Below are 19,704 nucleotides of genomic sequence, written 5' to 3' on the forward strand. Positions count from 1 at the left end.
AGAAGGACTGGTATATGTTAAGGTGCCTTTTTCAGCTGGGGATTTAATGATATGGAAACAAGCAGCCGGCACCTACAGGGAAAACCCAGATAAAGTAGCTAGGGTAATGAAAATGATAATTAAAATCCAAAATCCCGATTGGGATGATCTCCAGGTGATCCTGGATACTTTGATGGACTCGACAGAAAAAGACATGGTATTGCGGGCAGCCAGAGAGAGAGCCCGAGAAGATATACGAAATGGATTAGTGCTTGGAAATCTAGATCAAAACTTCCCCACCGAGGATCCCCAATGGGATTATAACACAGGGGATAGAATAAGGAGGCTGAAGAGATATCAAGATTGGGTACAAGTCGGGGTACAGAATGCCATGCCCCGGACCATAAATTGGTCAAAATTGTATAATGTCAGGCAAGAAAAAGCGGAATCACCTTCCGCCTTTTTAGAGAGATTGAAAGAAACTGCTAAGAAATATACAGATTTAGACGTAGAGACTGAGCAAGCTAAAGCTCAATTAGCACTCATTTTCCTGCGACAAGCCCAAGAGGATATTAGGAAGAAATTGCAAAAGTTGGAAGGTGCAGATTTGAGAAATTTGGATAGGCTGTTGGAAATAGCCTGGAAAGTGTATAATAACAGAGAAAAGGAAACGACAAAAAGGCAACAACAGAACTTATTAGCAGTAATTCAAGGGAGAGAACATGGAGGATTAAGGGGCAGGGGAAGAGGAAATATTAACAGTCGAGGTAGAGGAACAGGGAGAGGCTACCCGAGCTCAGGGGGAAACCAGCTGGGTCTTAACCAATGTGCCCATTGTAAGGAGGAGGGTCATTGGAAAAACGAGTGCCCTCTCCGTGGACAGCTGATCGTTGGTGGGGGAAATTCGTTCCGAAACCAAGAAGCAGCTAGGGCGATGGTTCTGGGGGAGTACAGTAGCTGACTAGGAGATCCGGTAGCAGAAACTAAAGAGCCCTTGGTAAAAATTCAAATAGGAAATAAGGAAGTAAAATTTTTAATTGATACAGGGGCCACATATTCAGTGCTCAATAGATTAAGTGGTAAAATAGGGGAAAGGAAAACTACTATTGTAGGTGCCACCGGGAAGGAGGAAATACGGCCGTTCTTACAACCCCTTGATTCACGGTTTGGAGGCAAAGAAATTACGCATGAATTTTTATATGTACCAGAATGCCCTATTCCTCTTTTGGAACGGGATTTGCTAACTAAACTAAACGCTACCATAATGTTTGAAGATGGAGAATTGATTATGAGAATCCCGGAATCAAAAGTGGGACAAATATTAATGATTAAAGAGAAGGCTGTTCCTCATATCCCAAAAGAGGTAGAAAATGCAGTAATGCCTGCAGTTTGGGAAACGGATGTGCCTGGAAAAATCAAAAGTAGCCCAGCCAGTAAAAATTGAACTTAAGGAAGGGGCACGACCGGTACGGATTAAACAGTACCCATTGAAGCTAGAAGCTAGGCTAGGAATAGTAAAGATTATAGATAAATTTCTTAGCTACCACATTCTGGAGGAATGCAAATCCGAATATAATACCCCAATTTTCCCAGTAAAGAAACCTAATGGGGAATACAGGCTAGTGCAGGACCTTAGGGCAATAAACGAAATAACAAAAGATATTCACCCAGTGGTGGCTAATCCTTATACATTGTTAACATCTGTAAAAGAGAAATATAAGTGGTTTACAGTAATTGATTTAAAAGATGCCTTCTTCTGCATACCCATTGACAAGGATAGTAGAAAACTCTTTGCTTTTGAATGGGAAAGTCCACGGAACGGACGAAAGATGCAACTGACCTGGACAAGATTGCCTCAAGGATTCAAGAATAGCCCGACCCTCTTCGGCGGTCAACTAGCTAAAGAAATAGAAGATTGGATTAACCAAGGACAGATTCAGGTACCAAAGGATCGATACCTGCTGTTACAATAAGTGGACGATATATTAATAGCTACCGAAGGAGAGTCAGAATGTATTCAGGTAACTATTGATATTTTGAATCAATTGGGACTAAATGGGTACAAGGTTTCTAAACAAAAGGCACAAATCGCGTGCACAACAGTAATTTATTTGGGATGTGAAATTTCTCAAGGACAAAGAAAATTGGGAGTTAACCGAATACAAGCTATTTGTGAAATCCCCGAGCCGCGAAATTTGCACCAACTACGGGCTTTCCTAGGTATGGCCGGGTGGTGTAGACTGTGGGTAATGGACTATGGACTCATAGCAAAGCCCCTCTATGAAACCCAAAAGGCCTGTACATTTACCTGGGGAAAGCCACAACAAGAGGCCTTTAAGAAATTAAAAGAAGCCCTGATAAAGGCGCCCGCCTTGGGCTTGCCGGACTTATCAAAGGACTTCCAGCTGTTTGTGCATGAGAGACAACAATTGGCATTAGGAGTACTGACCCAGCGACTTGGGAGCTGGAAAAGACCTGTGGGGTATTTTTCTAAACAATTGGATGCGGTAAGCGCTGGATGGCCCTCGTGTTTAAGGGCCTTGGCAGCCACAGTCCTTTTAATACAGGAAGCCAGGAAGCTCACATTAGGGAAACGAATTGAGGTGTTCGTGCCACATATGGTGACTACGGTATTGGAGCAAAAGGGAGGCCATTGGCTGTCGCCCAGCCGAATGATGAAATATCAAGCTATACTAACTGAGCAAGATGATGTAATCTTACGAACTACTAACTTATTGAACCCAGCAGTGTTTCTAGGAACAACTACGGAGGAAGGAGACCTCAGTCATGATTGCGTGGAGATCATCGAACATACCTATGCCAGCAGAACAGACTTAAAGGATCAGCCTCTGGGGAGACCGGATTGGGAACTTTTCACGGATGGAAGCAGCTTTGTGGAAAATGGGACTCGTTATGCAGGATACGCGGTAACAACATCAAAGGTAGTGATTGAGGCAAATTCCCTACCTCCAGGGACTTCAGCACAACGAGCAGAAATAGTCGCCCTGACACGAGCCCTGGAACTACGCGAGGGTAAGAACGTGAATATTTGGACAGATTCAAAATATGCATTTGGGGTAGTTCATGTACATGGGGCATTATGGAAAGAAAGGGGAATGCTATCCTCACAAGGGACTAATATAAAATACCAGGAAGAAATATTGAAATTAATAACAGCTGTACAGAAACCCCAACAGGTGGCCATAATGCATTGTAAAGCCCATCAAGGAGGGGTGTCAGAGATTGCAGAAGGTAACAGACTGGCAGATTTGACGGCCCGGAAGGTTGCGCGTGAAGTATGGAAAGTAATGGCTCTAATTCCATCAAAGGTAGGCCTCTCTTGTTTTAAATTACCTAAAGACCCAAAGTATTTGGCAGAAGATGAGAGACTTCCAAATTTGATGAAGGCCCAGAAGAATCCTGACGGATGGTATGTGACTACGACAGGACAACTCATAGTGCCTCCTATAGTAATGCGAGAAATCTTACAAATAAAACATAATGAATGTCACTGGGGTGCAGGAGCAATGGTGACCTATTTGAAACGAGGTGTCATCTCGGTACACATGTTAACAATGGCAAAGTCAGTAATGTCAAAATGTGAGCTTTGCTTAAAGAATAATCCGGTAGCAAGGAAACATGCTGAGATGGGAAGAACTAGGGCTGGGATAGAGCCTGGAGATTACTGGCAAATAGACTTCGTGGAACTGCCTAAAGCAAGAGGTTATAAATACCTATTGGTAGGGGTTGATACTTTTTCAGGATGGCCGGAGGACCTTCCCTGTCGCACCAACCAAGCAAAGGAAATGGTAAAATGGTTACTACAGGAAATAATCCCTAGATTTGGTGTACCATTGGGTATTTCTTCAGACAGGGGACCACATTTCATTGCCAATGTGGTTAAGGAGGTTAGTAGGTTACTGGGAATTACCTGGAACTTACATACCCCATGGAGGCCTCAATCTAGTGGTCAGGTAGAGAGGATGAACCAAACTTTAAAAGGACAATTAAGCAAAATCTGTCAGGAAGCTAAGATACAGTGGCCACAGGCCTTACCAATAGCCTTGCTAAGAATTAGAATAAAGCCAAGAAGTGGGATGTCAGTAAGTCCCTATGAAATCATGTATGGAAAACCTTATCAGTCTCCTGAACCGAACCCGAATATGCATGTTACCGGTAAACAGGATGTATATAATTATGTTTTAATAGTAATGAAAATACTTGCTCTTGGTATGAGTGAAGTATTTTCAAAGGGGGGAAATGTTAGTGTTGGGGAGAATCGAATGGATGTTTTACTAATGTCTCTTAGGTAATGGGACATACAGTATAATTAAGCATTGCCAAATGTACTTACATTATCAATTAATCTATGTATACTGGAAACTTAGGGAGTACATTGAACAATCAAAAGAATCATTGAAGGGGAACCCTGGGAGGGAACAGGTACAACCTGACCTTGGATAAGGGCCTGGAAATGATGAAATGAGTTGAAGCAGAACCAAGGAGCGGAGGGAGCATGCGTCGAGTAAGAAAGGTGAAAAGTTTAGCGGAGAGGAAGACTCCTTACTTCATCTGGACGACCACCAGAGTACGCCATGCATGTGCAAAGGGGAGGGGAGCTAATTAGAATGGAATACGAGGCTGATGTTGCAACCTGTAATGAATATGTATGCCTTACGTAATGTTGAATGTATAAATAATGGCTGGGAAGTAACGGGACTTGAAGCCAGATTTGGGCACCTGCCCCGGCTTCCAGCGCTGAATAAAGCACCTTCATATAATCACTTGGTGGTTATGTGGTTGCTACGCTAACAGTACAATATAAACAAATTAGTAACTTCTAAAATCCAAAGTACTTTTTTTTTTTTTAAATTATCTTCAATAACTTTTTATACTAACAAATATTGAACTTACTTTCAGATGCTGGTGTCTTAAGATACTCTACCACAAGGCCGCGTACATACAGACATAGTGATGATGTCTCTTGATGCTCAAAATCAGAGCGCATGGACTTTCTGAAGTTTCTGTCATTCACTTGCAGCCAACTGCAAAGCTAAATTAAAACCAGTATGTTACTATTTAACTGTATCTGCTAGCTCTGTACTGACATTACTTTAGCAAGGTAACAGCAGTATGTTGAAGCACTGTCAAATATCAACTGTTACATCAACAGATCCGCACCATGAAAGGCTTTCACTGGAACTACTGGGAGGCCTAACAGACTACTCTCCTCAAATACAGAAAACGTTTCTTCCACAGACTAGTTCAGAGTACCCAAAAAAATGAAATTATTGGTACCATTTTAATGAAAAAAAACAACTCTTCAATATAACGCGGGTAAAAAAATCCCCTTATCTCAAAAAGGCTTCTGACCATTGAATGTTATCTAATGAGAGCTGCGCTTTTATTTCAACTTCTGTGCCAAAAAACAATTGAATAGGATGAAGGTACAGCATATATAACAAGAGGTCACTCCGCACAAACCTTCTTATCGCATTGCTAGACAATCAGCCAAAACTATGGCTACTTAATCATCTGGTTCTGCATATCCTATATACAAAATAATTTCTTTGATTTTTTTCCATAGCATTTTGCACCTTACAAAGACATAACACATACACCCTCTGTAAATTTGCAATGCAGAATCTCACTCTACACCCTAGGCACATTTCTCCTTTAGAGATTACCCTGTTACTCCTGCCTGTGCTGGGTTCATCCAAGCTACATGCAAATCAGAGGCAGCTCATACATTTTTTTGGCCCATATACTGGCCCATTCAGAGAGTCTCAGGATGCATACTCAGACACTACCTTCAGAACTAAGAGAAAGGGAAAAACATGCACCATTCTAGCAGACTATCACTCTAAAGATAAACTTAAAAAAAAGTTTTTCATCAAATGAAGTTTTACAACATAGTTTAGGGGAAAGAAGGAGAAGGAATTAGCCAGAGGAGAGAGAAAAATATATAATATAGAGAAATAACTGCCTGTGGATCCGATGACCAAGAACAGCTTCAGCTGAGGATGTTACATCCACCTGGTATCCTTAATAAAAGTAGAGAGAGAAGCCCAAGTCGTGGCTCCGCGGATTCCATAGGATGCCCTGCTTCGCACTCTCTCCTTGAAGTTACCAACGATTTAGAGGAGTGAGCATGGATCCCTGATGGGAGAGATTACAGATACTAGTACAGGCTTACCAGTAGTTATTTTAGTTCCTACAACAATGGCAAAGGATGCAGAAGACTAGGACTGTGATCAACACATCAAAGCCTCTTGAAGGACCAGTATTCAGGGACCAAAGTCTCAGTAAGAACTGATTCTGATTTGCATTTCAACATGGTTAAACCCAACAGCTACAATACTAGATATACTAGAGAAACTCTAAGAAACGTGGTGAACTGGTGTATACAAGCTCCCGTGTTCAAAAAAGCCTCTGCCTCAAAAAAGATTTTTCTTCCATAGAATTGAGAATTTCTGCATGAAGAGAGGAAAAAGTCACCTTTTTCTTCTCTCCCTTACTTTCAACAACTATGATGGCATACCTTAGAATTCCTTTTTGTTTCAAATCTGCCAAATAATTTGTTTAGGGTTAACATTAACTCTGTAGTATTAAAAAAAATAAATAAATCACAGCTTCCAACTGAAACACAAATCCATTAGGACTCCATATCCAGAAAGTCCTGAATGCATCAATGCAGAAGTTGCTAACCATTTAAATATTAACAATAATATATTATGCATTTGTACAGGTATTTTAAAAAGTGTTTGGTGAATATATAAGTACCTTTAGTTCTCACCTCTATCCATAACATAGTATCTCTCCTTAGGGATTCATCTGGTCTAAGGCACAGAAGAAAGCTTGAAACTTCTGGAAAAGACACTTTCTCCTGAAGAAATCAATTAAGACAATAGTTGTTAACATAATATACAATGAATAACATCTACCTAAGGACTCAGGAAGTCACTTTCATCTAGCAAATGTTGTAGAAGAAGAAATTGACCTTGCCTTTCCATGGTACAGACTCATTTTTGGCTCTTAGGGACCAGCGTACCTTTATCAAGGAATGTAACTTAATTCTCTCAAGTATTAAAATCATAGAATGGGTTGAAAGGGACCTTAAAGATCATCTAGTTCCAACACCCATCTGAAATCTATCTGCAAATTAATGAATGACTAGAATAATAGTGATATCCATTATTAACATCTTTTAAATGAATGACATAAATGTTCAGTCACCAGTAAGTCTTATTTCTCTATTTCTGAAAGGAAATTTCCGTTCCTCTAGCTGTAACACAGAAGCCTATAATTGAAGAGGAATGCTGATACTCCACTCATCTAAGAAAGCAAGCATATCATAAGACAGCCAGAACATAAACAATTTGACTACTGAATAAAGCTTTTTTGCTATTTCATCATTAACAATAATTTTATCATTCTGATATCAGGAATACTTTTACTCTCTTAGGTACTCACAGAAGTCCATTCAGTTCCTATCTGTTAAAACCTGGAGTTTATATAGTGAATATCATAATAGAATACTAATCCTTAGATTAATGAAAACCCTACAAGATAATATCAACGAATAAATGGTAATGAAATAAATTCATTCTATGAAAACCAGAATTAACAGAAGTATACTCATTCTTAAGTACTCATACTTTTTTTAAGAAGTCAATAACAAAATTGCAAATCCAATAAAACCAGTTGTTCAATGTTGTGTCTAGCAATTTTTTAATCATCTGTTTACACAGTACAAGCGTTGGTGTATTTGTATCACCAACAGGAAGAAAAAACTCACCACATCTGTCAAATGCATAGCTGTTTGAAGAAGATAGCACTGAGCAGCTCCACGCAACAAAATCTGATGTGTAATCATGGTACACTGCAGCACATCTCTGCAAAGAGAAAAATATGTACTGTAGAAAATACATGTTTAGGAAGTTTAAACATTTCCTACTTACTAACGATTTTCCACATATTAGATTGTATTTAAAATACATATTAAGTATAACAATCTTTGCCCTAATCAGACAGAATACAATCCTAATTCCAGACTACTGCTCTACGTACTTTCAAAAACTGAGCTTAAAGCTTGGATAAATGTATATGACAATATTAAAAGTATTGAAAAAGTACAGGAAAATTTTCTGTGATCACATCAGTTCAAACCGATAATTTAATATTTGCATTTCTACTTCTAACAAATAGGAAAGTAAATTATGTATGTCATCAAATTCTTACACTAGCACTGAAAGAAGCTGGATGAAACCCTCACTGCTCTCTTATCAGCAGATGTGTCTGTTTTATTCTTTGTAAATTACTTTTATTCAATATTCCTTAGTCCACCCATAAGATTTTATTTCAAAGTTCAAATTCAATTAAACTGGAATAATTACTGACTTAACAGATCTGGAAAGTGAATGCAGGCACTTCCAAAAAATCAGTGCAATTAAGGACAAAGTGCATGCCAGTAACTTTCACCTAGCTTTCTATTTACAGGTCTTTCAGGTATCAATTTGTGGGCTGTCTCCAGATGTAGGCTCAACTGCCATTACACAAGGTTTTAATGTATTTAAAAGAAAAGTTGATTGACACATATCAGTCAGGAAGTATGGATGATCGGGAAAAAAACGATGCCAAAAAAAGAAGCAATGGCAAATGACTAAAATGTAAAACTAATTCTAGGTCACATAGTGATACAAACACTTTAGTTCTTGAATTGCATCCTTCTGCGATTTAGGTATAAAGGAGAGACAACTTTCCTTTCTCATGTGCAACCATCACATCCTCCCAGAAGTAACAAATATGAATAAAATCCTGGCTCTCTAGATGTTCAGCATGTTTCCTTACAAGAAGTAGGAAAGAATGCAAGGCAGTACACATTTTACCTTAAAGCCTGAAGTCCATCAGTTCCCAGTACTTTACACACAGGGATACACGCCAGAGCCATAGAAAGAAACAAGATGGGAACAGCACACCAATGCCGACTTGTCACCTTCTGAATAAACTTTAACAGGAAACTACCTTAAAATAAAAAGTAAACAAAATATAAACAAACCAAGTGTGATTTTCTGCTTTCCAATGCATTTAAATGACAAAGATCCCAGCAGGAGAACATTATGATGCACTCACATTGCACATTTAAAATCATTTCTGAAAACTAAATGAATGACAAACGGTGTCTCCAAGTTGCTAATCACAGACCCCTGACTTTGTGATAAACAAAATACATGCCATAGGAAAGGGCAAAGAAATAACAGCATCTATGGCACTACAAGCATGTAAGGTGTTTTCTACAGCAATATGTACCTGTGAATAGAGTATATTGAATAGAACTGGTTCTACCCTGATTTCATCCAATTAGACCATATATTAAATTCTGGTCTTTAACAGGTTGCTCCTTTTCATCCTATGCTACCACCAAAATTTGGGAGACATCCCAGAAATCTTCCTGTATCCAACCTGACAAAAAACAAAAACAAAACCAAATAAAATAAAAAACTTATTCAGCTTCTGCCTTAGGGCTTCAAAAGGAAGAGTGCTAACTACACAGGTTGTGACCAAAAAGGTCTGGCAGATAGGTTGATTTATAAAAACAAACAAACAAGCAAAAAAAAAAAAAAAACAACCAACAACAAAAAAGAAATGAACACCAACACAGAATAGTTCTAAAGATTTTACACAGCACAGCATTATCTAAACTGACAAAGAAAAAAGAATCTGCAAAAACTATTCATCTTCAGAACAACGGGTTGTGGTTATTTTTGTCTCTTTTTTAATAAAAAAATAAGTGCCCTCGAGTTTTCCTTAAAACAATTTTGTAACTTGTTACAGCAGCATCCCTCTAAGTCTCTGAAGAATTCTCTCTTCTCTGGGAACTTCACTGTCATAATGAGAACTACTCTTTTTTTCCCTCCTTAAGTAAGTGGAAAAATTGGGGTAAATGCTTACATGGGATATGGAAAATGAGTCCACAGTTTTTATTTGGTTTCTTTATTTAAAAAAAGATAAAGGTGATATTGAAACATACCTTTTTCTTCCTCTGGAAGAAGCATCAGATAAGTAGCCAAAAAATTCTGCAGCCTCATTCCCAATGGAGGACAGGCTCCCATTAACTGACCTGGTGTCCTGTTGAGTTTTAAAACAGGAAATACACAACTGACATGTTAACAGCTACAAGTAGGACTGACCTTAAACCAGAATGGTTACTTCACTGCAGAGATAGTTCCAACAGGCAACAGAGATGGAATGCATCAGCCTGCTCCCTCCACTTTGCCCAGCAGTTCAAGAGTAAATATAGAGAGGATGGGGAAGGTCACAACAATACAAATCTCCCTAGCCACCTACAAGGATGTGGTACAGCATCAGCACACTCAGGCATTCAAGTATAGACTCAGGTAAAAGTTACTGGACTGGAAGTATGAAATATTGAGCCCACAGTAAGAAATGGCATTGTGGGTTCAACTTTGTGTCTGCACTCACAGTATTCTACAGGCCTTCGGGCAAGCAGGTTACAAAAGCCTATGTAAGATGATCAGGGAATTCTCCAAACAGTATGTAGTGACTAGTCTGATCTGGAGAACAGTGAAGAAAAATTACCTATACAAATGCAGTAGGGAGGAAGGATGTCTCCCTGAAACAGATTATGAAGTCAGTATAAACAAAACATCTGACTGGCACAAAAGATTATGTAAAGATGCAAAAATTTTCTCATGAGACAAATAGAGGTAAGCAAAATCATGTAAGAAGTCTCAAAATCCTCCCCATCAAGGATTAGCACGAGGCAGTTGTGAAATCGTACAGTTTCCTTTCATATGGCTTGGCATGAACCCCCACAACTCTGTATACTCTTGGTATAATCAAACACATACCCCTCCTCTACTTTCAGATATATCCCAACATGTTTCACCAGACATATAAAAGCTATGACAGGAGATTATAAAGCCTTAACCCGACACTGTTCTAACATACATATCCACTTGAAGCACACCAAATCATGCAGCATTTGCTTCAACTAACTTGAAGCATATGCCCATGCAAACCATACTGCAGCCAGCTAACTGAGGTGACAAACACAAAACTGCTGCAAGAGCCTGAAGCAAAAGTCACGTGTCCTGTCACATTTAGATGAAACAACATACTCCGACTATGCTTACACAGGTATCCAAAGCAACCAAATCCAAACTGACCACTGGTTAAGTCACAACCATATTTCCCCCACTCCTAAAGTGGGAAAATAATGTCAACTCTTCTAGCTGCCGAAAAAGGTCTGCCAGTCAAGGCTACTCAAACTGAGTTGGAGTTTCAGATTGTTAGCCAAACGTTCATCACCCAAGACATTTCATCTGGAATAAAGTGCATTCAGCACTTTATTTCCCATTCTTAGTACTTTCCATGCAACTCACACAAAGGATTGAAAGCCATCAGTACACTGAATATATTGCAACTCGTAACCCCTCCAACTTTTATCTGTTCGTTACGTATTTATACCCAAGGAGGCCACTGTCACCTCTTGAACTCTAACAATCTGCTACGAAAAATCTTTTATTTGCCAAAATATAGTCATCCACTGGAGGAAAAAAAAAATCTATCAGTTATGAATTTGCAACAGCTAGAGCAACCCCTCTATCTGTGCAAAAAGAAAAAGAGAAGATAAATATTTCAGAAAGTTATTCATTTATCATATCTCACTTCATTTCCAAATTAGTATTTTAACACTTATGTGCTAAGTGGGACCTTAGGGCATCCCTACGTGACTATCACTAGTATGAAACTGAACCTGCTTCATCTTACTCACAGCCACCCGTCTTTCCTGAGACTCTCCACCTGTCAGTCAATTTAGCGAACACTATTTATTTATTAGTTTTCCTTTATCCAAAATTTTACTAACATGCTCAAACCACTATTGTTAGAATACATTTCCAATAATCAACACATTTAATAATCAGTGGCTTACCTACTATAAAGGGAACTTTCTGAGAGGGCATCCATTAACGGCCCGATAACAAACTGATAAAAAGAAAGAACAATGGGTAAATGTACAATTCCAAGGCACTGATACATAGAGACTAACTAGAATTATTCAACCTCACTTTAAAAGTATAAAAAGAGTCAGAAATTGGAGAACACACTTGGCAATAATAACTAGTAGTAACAAAAGGAGTAGGAAACTAAAGAGAAGGCGGAGCAGGAGACTAAACAAGCAGAACAGTATTTTTCAATAGGTAAATTTCGCAGAGCATCGTGAAAGGTGCAGGCATATAAAACATTTTGGGAAACAGATGGAGAATGGATGGTGTTCAGCATAAAAAGAGAAAAGATATTTCAACATGAAATAGAGGAAAGATTAGAGGTAGAAGAAAGTAATAGAAAAAAAACACTATACTACTAAACCAGCACTAGAGAGATTAAGGATGTATTATTGTATTTTATATTTAAAAAAAAAAAAAAAGGTTAACTGGATTTCAAGTTAGTGATCAAGAAGCTAAGTTAATTTGTATAAATCAGAAACATTAGCCTTTGAGGGCAATACTCCTTCTATAAAGAGGAGAAAGAAGCATCACTTCTTACTATTATGTGGGCTGGTTGGGGTATCAACCTACACACGTTACCATTTCAAAAAAACCTAGGGACTTAAAACTTACAATACTTCTTTCCATATATGGGATACGTGTATGTGTATTTTTGAATGGAGATGCAGTAATATACTGATTATACTACAGACACATTCAAAATATCTTGCAGGGTTATCCATGGATCTTCAAAATCAGTCCTTGAATAGGAGACACCGCACAGACTTAAAGTCAATTGACCAAGTTTACCCACAACTCTGTTCAACCAATTGATTTAATAATTTTGGATAAGTTCAGGAGCTGTGGAACTCTGAAGCATCAATCATTCCCCTGCTAATGTAACCCTTGATAAAAGTTTCAGTAAGTTGGGTGCTACATTTAATTAGAGAGCATTAGCTTCAAATATGTGAATGAATGACTGTGTTTAAGAATCCATTTCCTGTAGCCTGGCCATTTTCCAATTAATTTTATATTTGACACCACTTACAAATATTGCCATTGCTCATGCAGCTAAATAAGAGGGTATTTTTATAGAATGCACCTAATTCCATACTGACACAATTAGTGTTAAGATATATATTAGAAGTTAAAACATCTGTTTGTTCTGGCAAGTAACAATAAAACCCTTACCTCTGAAAAACCAAGAGAATTTGGAAGATGCTTTGTTTCATAAAGCTCTAAAAAATGAAGAATGCCTTCCTTTGTCAATGTCTTATTCTCACTCTCAAACATTCTTTTATAGATGCACATGTGCCACGATGGGTGAAACAACCAACAACCTGTTAAAAAAAAAAATTCTTCTAAATTGACAAAAATGACAGCGACGCATTAATATACTCTTCATACAAATCTATGTTTTAAGGAAATTTATCAAACACACATACAATACACTGACATTCTGGATAATGTGACAGTCAATACACAACACACTTCAAAAATATTATTATAGCTGCTAGATTTATAAAAATACCCTACTAAATCTCCCATAGAAAACAAACAAACAAAAAACAATAACATGGTTTCCAAAACCTGGGGTAAGTTTTAGTAGTTGCAAATGAAAACAGCTAACAAATAGAAAGGCATGTCCTTTTTCTTGCAAGAAGTCTCCTTGTATTCACCTGCAACACTGTCCTATTTACCATCTTTCTACCTTAGACGTGTGGGAACTTTAAATTCTAACACCTCGCGCTAAGTAATTTGATGTGCTCCATTTTGCCCTATAGAAGATCACATTGCTGTTTCAGCACTCCTTTTATTTTTTCTCTCACCACTTCCACTGAGTTTTTTTTTCCTTCTACAGAGCTCTGCAGGTGACTTGACTTGTAAGACCTACCCTAAGAATCTCTGGCTGCGTTTTGTTTTCACATTAGCTCAAGCAAAACAAAACATACTAGGAAAGAACCATGTAGTTAGGTTTGCTGGCAGAGAAAAAAATACTTCATAATAAGATAAGCAATTTTGTCATATGCTAGGATTTCTTATTGCTGCATCTCTGAGCAGAGCGACACTGACTGTGAAAACTTAATAAAAAGCTGCTACTAGAACAAAGAAAAAAGTGAGACTTAATCGCCTAATGCTTCAGAGATGCTTCAGAAAATTTTGTCTTACCTTTTTCCCCTGATATAGCATGCTCATATAAACTGTTTAGTTTTGGTAATACTGGCTTTATGACATGGATCTGAAATGCAAATCAGATACAATGTAAGTAGTCAGTTTACAATTTCAAATCTAAGAACTGGCACTTAGTCATGAGCTAGAACTTACTATCAACAGCATCAACATAGCAACTGACAATAAAGCTGCATTTAAATAAACAAACATACTCTGCAATGCCTGTGCAACTGATCCCAGGACTTGGTATGTAACAGGTAATCATTCTCTAGAGATTAAGATGAATTGATACTTCCATGCTACTGTATCATAAAAGCAATCCTTCCCAATAACCAACCCTTCTGTTCATCACAATTACAGTGTGAAGCTTTCAAGTCAAACAGCAGAAAACTCTACAGTTAAACATTTTGATAATTACTACTCTCTCAGTTACAGGACAATCATGCACAAATAATACAAGATAAGTAAACTACAAAGAGGTAGTCACAACTAATTTATACCATGGAACTACAGAGGTTCTCAAGACAAAAGCAATCTTTCTACCAAGTACACTGGTCTCTGAGTCAAACTCAAAATTATTCCCACCAAAGGGCACAAAGTGCTTTACTTGGAGATGTAGTGCCCTCTACAAAAAAGAAGTTACTGAGCGTAATAGCCTGATTTTTGCTGAGAAATGGGTTACCCCACTGGGTAGCCCAATGGGTCGTGCAATAAGCTGCAACCCAGGTTTTCCTTCCTTAGTTCAATGCACTGCCTTAACCAGATTTCAGAGATAGAGTTGTGAATTTATGCCAAACATATGCTTGCTGCGTTTTAAATATTTAAAATTCAAAATAAAAACATGCCTGATAATGCTTAAATACCTTCAATCGCCAAAACTGGAAATGTTTTACCTTAATGAAATATTTATACTGTACGTGCCAGAAGTTAACGTATCGTGTACAAGCTGTCACAAGGGACACTTAGTCACACGGTCTAAACTTTTGGGCAGACCTGCGCGGTGCCAGGAGTTGGACTTGGTGGTCCTTATGGGTCCCTTCCAGCTCGGGACATTCTACGGTTCTATGATTCTAACGTTTTGAGGCGCCCTTACCTGGTTTCCCTCCAGAGTTTCCATCACCAAGATGTATGTCTCCCAGAACTGCAGAAGCGTTTCGTTCTCCTCAGCAGACCACCAGAACAGGCTGGGTTCTAAAGGCAAGGCAGAGAGCTTGCTGAGACCGGGCTGCTCCAGCAGCCCTCCCGCAAAAGCCCCTGCCCAGGACGGGCGATCGCACTTGTTCCCTTCCCGAGTGTGCCCGCCTCGGGGGACCAGGAGCCCCCAGCCCCTTGGGGGAGGCTGACAGCAGGGGCCGGGGCGCGATGCGGGGCCGTGTTTCCATCCCCTCCCTGCCCCCCTCCGTCTCCACCTTACCGTCCCCGCCGTCCGTCGGGCAGCGCAGGCGGGCTCCCTGGCTCCCGCAGAGGTCCACGGCCCTCTTCAGCAGGTAGCGGGCCCTCCTCCGGCACAGCCCGTCCCTCTCGGTCAGCCCCTCCTGCACCAGCCGCCAGAAGCGGGGGCACAGCCTGGCGTCGGGCCCGGCCGCCGTCCCGCGGGGCAGCAGCGCGTCGCTCAGGGCGCTCAGCGCCAGCAGCGCCCGCCCGGCCCGCGGGGGCCCCCCGCCGCCGCCGCCGTCCCCCAGCAGCCCCTCCCAGACGCGGCCCAGCGCCGCGCCGTTGCCGCCCAGCGCCGGCAGCAGCCGCCCGGCCGCCAGCGCCGCCGCCGCCTCGGCCTCGCCCTCGTCCCGCAGCAGCGCCAGCGCCGCCGCCACGCTCCGCGCCACCAGCGCCGGCTCCTCCAGCCGCGGCGCCGCCGCCGCCAGCGCCTCCACCGCCGCCTCGGCGCCCGCCCCGCCGCCCGCCAGCTCGGCCAGGGCGTCGCGGGCCAGGCGAGCGGCCAGCGGCGCCCCGCAGAGCTGCACGCAGTGCCGCAGCGCGCCCCGCAGCGCCCGCCCCAGCCGCAGCCGCTCGGCGCACGCCGCCCCGCCGGCCCCTTCCCCGAGCCGTAGCAGCGGCCGGCAGCGCTCCAGCGCCACCTCCCAGGCGGCCCGCCGCAGCGCCTCGCCCGCCGCCTCGCCCTCGGCCGCCGCCAGGCGCTGCAGCAGCAGGCGCAGCGCCTCCGCACGCTCGGCCGACAGCGGCGCGCACACGGCCCGCAGCAGCGCGCAGGGGTCGCCGCCGCGGGCCAGCAGCGCGTCGGCCAGCACCACCTCCATGCCGCCGGCGGGGGGGGACGGCTCGGCTCGGCTCGGCTCGGCTCGGCACGGCGCCGCTGCGCAGGCGCGGCCCCGGAGGGGAGGGGAAGCGGGGCCGGGCCGCTGCGCCCCGCTGAGGGGGAGGGAGGGGCCGCCATGTTGGGGGGACAGCCCGAGGAGTCGATGGCAGGCTGGGTGGGGCCTCGGGCAGACGGGTTTGGTGGCAGGAGGCTGGAAGGAGATCGGCTTTAAGGCCGCTTCCAACCAAACCGTGCTGTTCCAGTTCTAATGCAGAAAGTGAGATGTTCTCCCATCGGTCGTGCTTGCTGTTGCCATCTATTCCAATAAATAAATAATTTTCTAGTTTTGAGACCTGACCCATAATCATGGACATGAAGCCTGCCTGAGTGCCCTGCATCTGCCCCATAAAACACTTTCTAGTTTCAAGATCTGACCCACGGTCATGGCTGCGAAGCCTATCTGAGTGCCCTGCATCTGCCCCACAAAACATTTTATAGTTTCGAGACCTGACCCACAATCATGGCAATGAAGCCTACCTGAGTGCCCTGCATCTGCCCCAGGAAAACTGTAGGAGGTGTTCCAGGGCGCTGGCACCATGCCGTTAGCTCCTTAGCTGCATGCCAGCAGCTGGTGTGGGGACCAGGGCGGTTTGATGTAGCCAAAAGGGACAAAGGAAAGCAGGCTGATTTCCAGGGGGTGTAAATTCACTACACAGGATCCACAAGGCCTGTGAAAAAAAAAAAAAAAGATAGAAATTAGCACCTCAAAAATGGTCACAGACCTCTCTCTGGGAAGATGTCACAGAGAGAGGCAAATGTGGAACCTTCTGGTCCTGTGAAAGCTAAGGACAGCAAATTCCCTGCACAGCAGCACTAGGAAAGCATAGTTTCTGATGGATATGGGAGTTACCATGGCTAACTTCTCAGGCGTCTAATGAAAAAGAAAGGCCTCTTGAAGTTTTCCCTGTGAGCTCCCACTTGATCTTTTTCTCTGAATCACACAAGTATAGTCTCTCTCCTTTCCCTGGCTACCCACTTCCCCGATACATTTTTGAAATTTGTGATCTTTGAGAGTCTACTGACTGCAAAAGAGCTGAAGCTTGTTATTGCAAGGGACCTAAAGTGTGACTGACTGCCTATGAGATACATTCCAGAAAAAGAAGGGGAAAAGGAGATATTTTAGACCTGCTAGTTAACGTGGTTTCTGTTTGCCTTCGCATTCTGCATATTTAGTTACGTATAAAATACATAATCCAGAAAAAGCTTAAGAGAACAACTCAAATTCATACATTTACTTAAATGTAAAGTAAAGCATAGTGCTTTGTTTCACACACACAAAAACATTTTTTTCAGAGGAGGAATGACAGAATACATTAAATTACTAAATACGATGCTTGCAGCTGAAATCTCTTTCATGCCATAATACATTTTGTCTGCTCTTCCAGTTGCTTTGATATCTTTCTTCAGAAATTCTTCATTTCTTACTTAGAGCATGCAGTCAAGATGAATCGTGGGTGTTTCTTTCAGCAGGTCTGAATAAGTCCTGAAAAGGGGACATTTCTTTATTACAATCTTACAATCTATCTTGTCTTCCAGGCACCTGTAGGACTTAACTGAATGAAGCATTAAAGGTCTGTACAACACGCAGTAATCAATACAATAAAATACTGGGTGCTTTGCTGGTCTCCATTATTGCCTGATTTCAGCCTTGCTATTATTTTTATGACAATGGGGTGCCAATTTTAAAGTCCTATTACATCAACTTAAACATCAGCATTTAAATTTGGACTGGTTTACTACAGATCATTTTATCAGACAAAAAGAAGTGGGTGAGAAATTATGCCCGTGGGAGATTATAGACGGGGGAGCATCTGAGCACAGAATGTGATGCAGAAAGATAAAGGGAAAAAAAAAAAAAACAGAAAGGTGGTTATGGAGTTCAGAGAACAAAAAGGAACACTAGGGATCGTCAAAAGGAAATGTTTTTCCCTTCTTGGCTGGTGCTGAACGCAGCAGAAAGGCACTCTTTAGTACCTAACAAGCTAGTCGATACATATGTAGCAAGCCTTACACTCACTATTAGCAGTATGTTAACAATCGTAACAGTAGTGGTGCTTCTGCCACATGCCAAGAGAAGGTTCCACAAATTTTATACATCAGTAGACAGTCCGTGAACATGATGACTTTTCCATAGCTTGATAATTCTGCTGTATGTTGGGGATTGTCCAAAATCCTCTTCCAAGAAGCAGCATTTTGTAATTTTCAGGTGGCAAGAGCCACAGCATTCACACCCCCACACCACGCTCCTTAATGCTCAGAACCCTGAATTTGTGCCTTCCAGCTCTATACTCTCAACACATAGCCCTACCTCACCAAACACCATGTCCCGTTCTGTTTTCCCCACTTCCTAATCCTATTCCTTCCCACCCTTATTCCCAAGACAGCCCTGCTCCTGGGCCCCAGCCTGCCAGTTGCAGGCACCTCTGGGATCCCAAACCCTTTTCACCCTTCAACCCTTTTCACTTAATGTACCAACCCCGGCACTCAGAGCATCCCACCCCTGCCGATCCCTCTGCACTTCTATTTAGAAGATGTTCTGTAGTTCCTGACCTATCCAGGTGCCCTCCAGCCTAAGCATATTGCCTAGATCAAAGGCTGAAATACTTTGGTTGGTTTTCATCTGTTTGTTGGTGGGTTGTATTTTGTTGTGCTGTTTGTTTTCTAAACAGGACAGCCTGCAGCTCTTTTCTTTACCTCTGCCACATGAGGTATCCACCCTCATTCAGATTAGTCTGCTTTGGAAACCTGGGACTGAGAGGTATTACCTGAAACATCAAAACCGGTCCACAACGGCAGCAGCCAGTCCTGAAATAAAGGGCCAGTCTGGTCGTGTCCTTGTCACAGGCCGCTACTATCTGTAGGCCACAAAATGCTTCTCAACACCCGGTAACAGATGAAGGGCTTACTGCACTCTCCTCTCCCTTAAGTGGATTGTCCGTGCCATTTAATACTATTACTCAGCCTCTGGGAGGCAGGACAGAGATGAGAAATGCATATTAGTGTTGATTCACATCTGAACTGTGTGACATTGCCTTTGATGATGAATTAGGGTTTCCAGCACATGGCACCTAGCTGACCAAGCTCAGGCTGATTTTACAACTCACATATTTAACAACTATAGTTTACTGGATTTCAATATTTTTTTATCTTTTTTTTTTTTTTTTTTGTAATTTGTAATGCTACACCTGTTTAGCAATACAAGAGGACTAAGGTTCCTTCCTCATGCCC

The 19,704-nt window shown here is 41.8% G+C and overlaps 2 protein-coding genes across 3 annotated transcripts in view; both read right to left on the bottom strand.

The window, feature by feature from the left end:
- The window catches only part of TARBP1 (tRNA guanosine 2 -O-methyltransferase TARBP1), a 43,228-nt gene extending 26,747 nt beyond the window's left edge, over positions 1 to 16,481 (bottom strand). For both annotated transcript variants that reach the window (XM_083830051.1, XM_083830052.1), the window contains exons 1-10: positions 15,577 to 16,481; positions 15,256 to 15,353; positions 14,160 to 14,229; positions 13,182 to 13,330; positions 11,936 to 11,988; positions 10,010 to 10,107; positions 8,868 to 9,003; positions 7,778 to 7,874; positions 6,776 to 6,865; positions 4,894 to 5,032 (exon numbers count right to left, since the gene is read on the bottom strand). In XM_083830051.1, coding sequence (XP_083686177.1) covers positions 4,894 to 5,032; positions 6,776 to 6,865; positions 7,778 to 7,874; positions 8,868 to 9,003; positions 10,010 to 10,107; positions 11,936 to 11,988; positions 13,182 to 13,330; positions 14,160 to 14,229; positions 15,256 to 15,353; positions 15,577 to 16,417 — 1,771 coding nt within the window. In that variant the 5' untranslated portion in view covers positions 16,418 to 16,481. The remainder of the gene's footprint in view (positions 1 to 4,893; positions 5,033 to 6,775; positions 6,866 to 7,777; positions 7,875 to 8,867; positions 9,004 to 10,009; positions 10,108 to 11,935; positions 11,989 to 13,181; positions 13,331 to 14,159; positions 14,230 to 15,255; positions 15,354 to 15,576) is intronic.
- A 131-nt stretch (positions 16,482 to 16,612) lies between these two features.
- LOC310896989 (uncharacterized protein) overlaps positions 16,613 to 19,704 on the bottom strand; it is a 51,608-nt gene continuing 48,516 nt past the window's right edge. Inside the window, exon 8 of the mRNA XM_083830066.1 lies at positions 16,613 to 17,959. Coding sequence (XP_083686192.1) covers positions 17,915 to 17,959 — 45 coding nt within the window. The 3' untranslated portion in view covers positions 16,613 to 17,914. The remainder of the gene's footprint in view (positions 17,960 to 19,704) is intronic.

This window comes from Anser anser (genome assembly GCF_964211835.1).
Source record: "Anser anser genome assembly, chromosome: 3".
NCBI lineage: Eukaryota > Metazoa > Chordata > Aves > Anseriformes > Anatidae > Anser > Anser anser.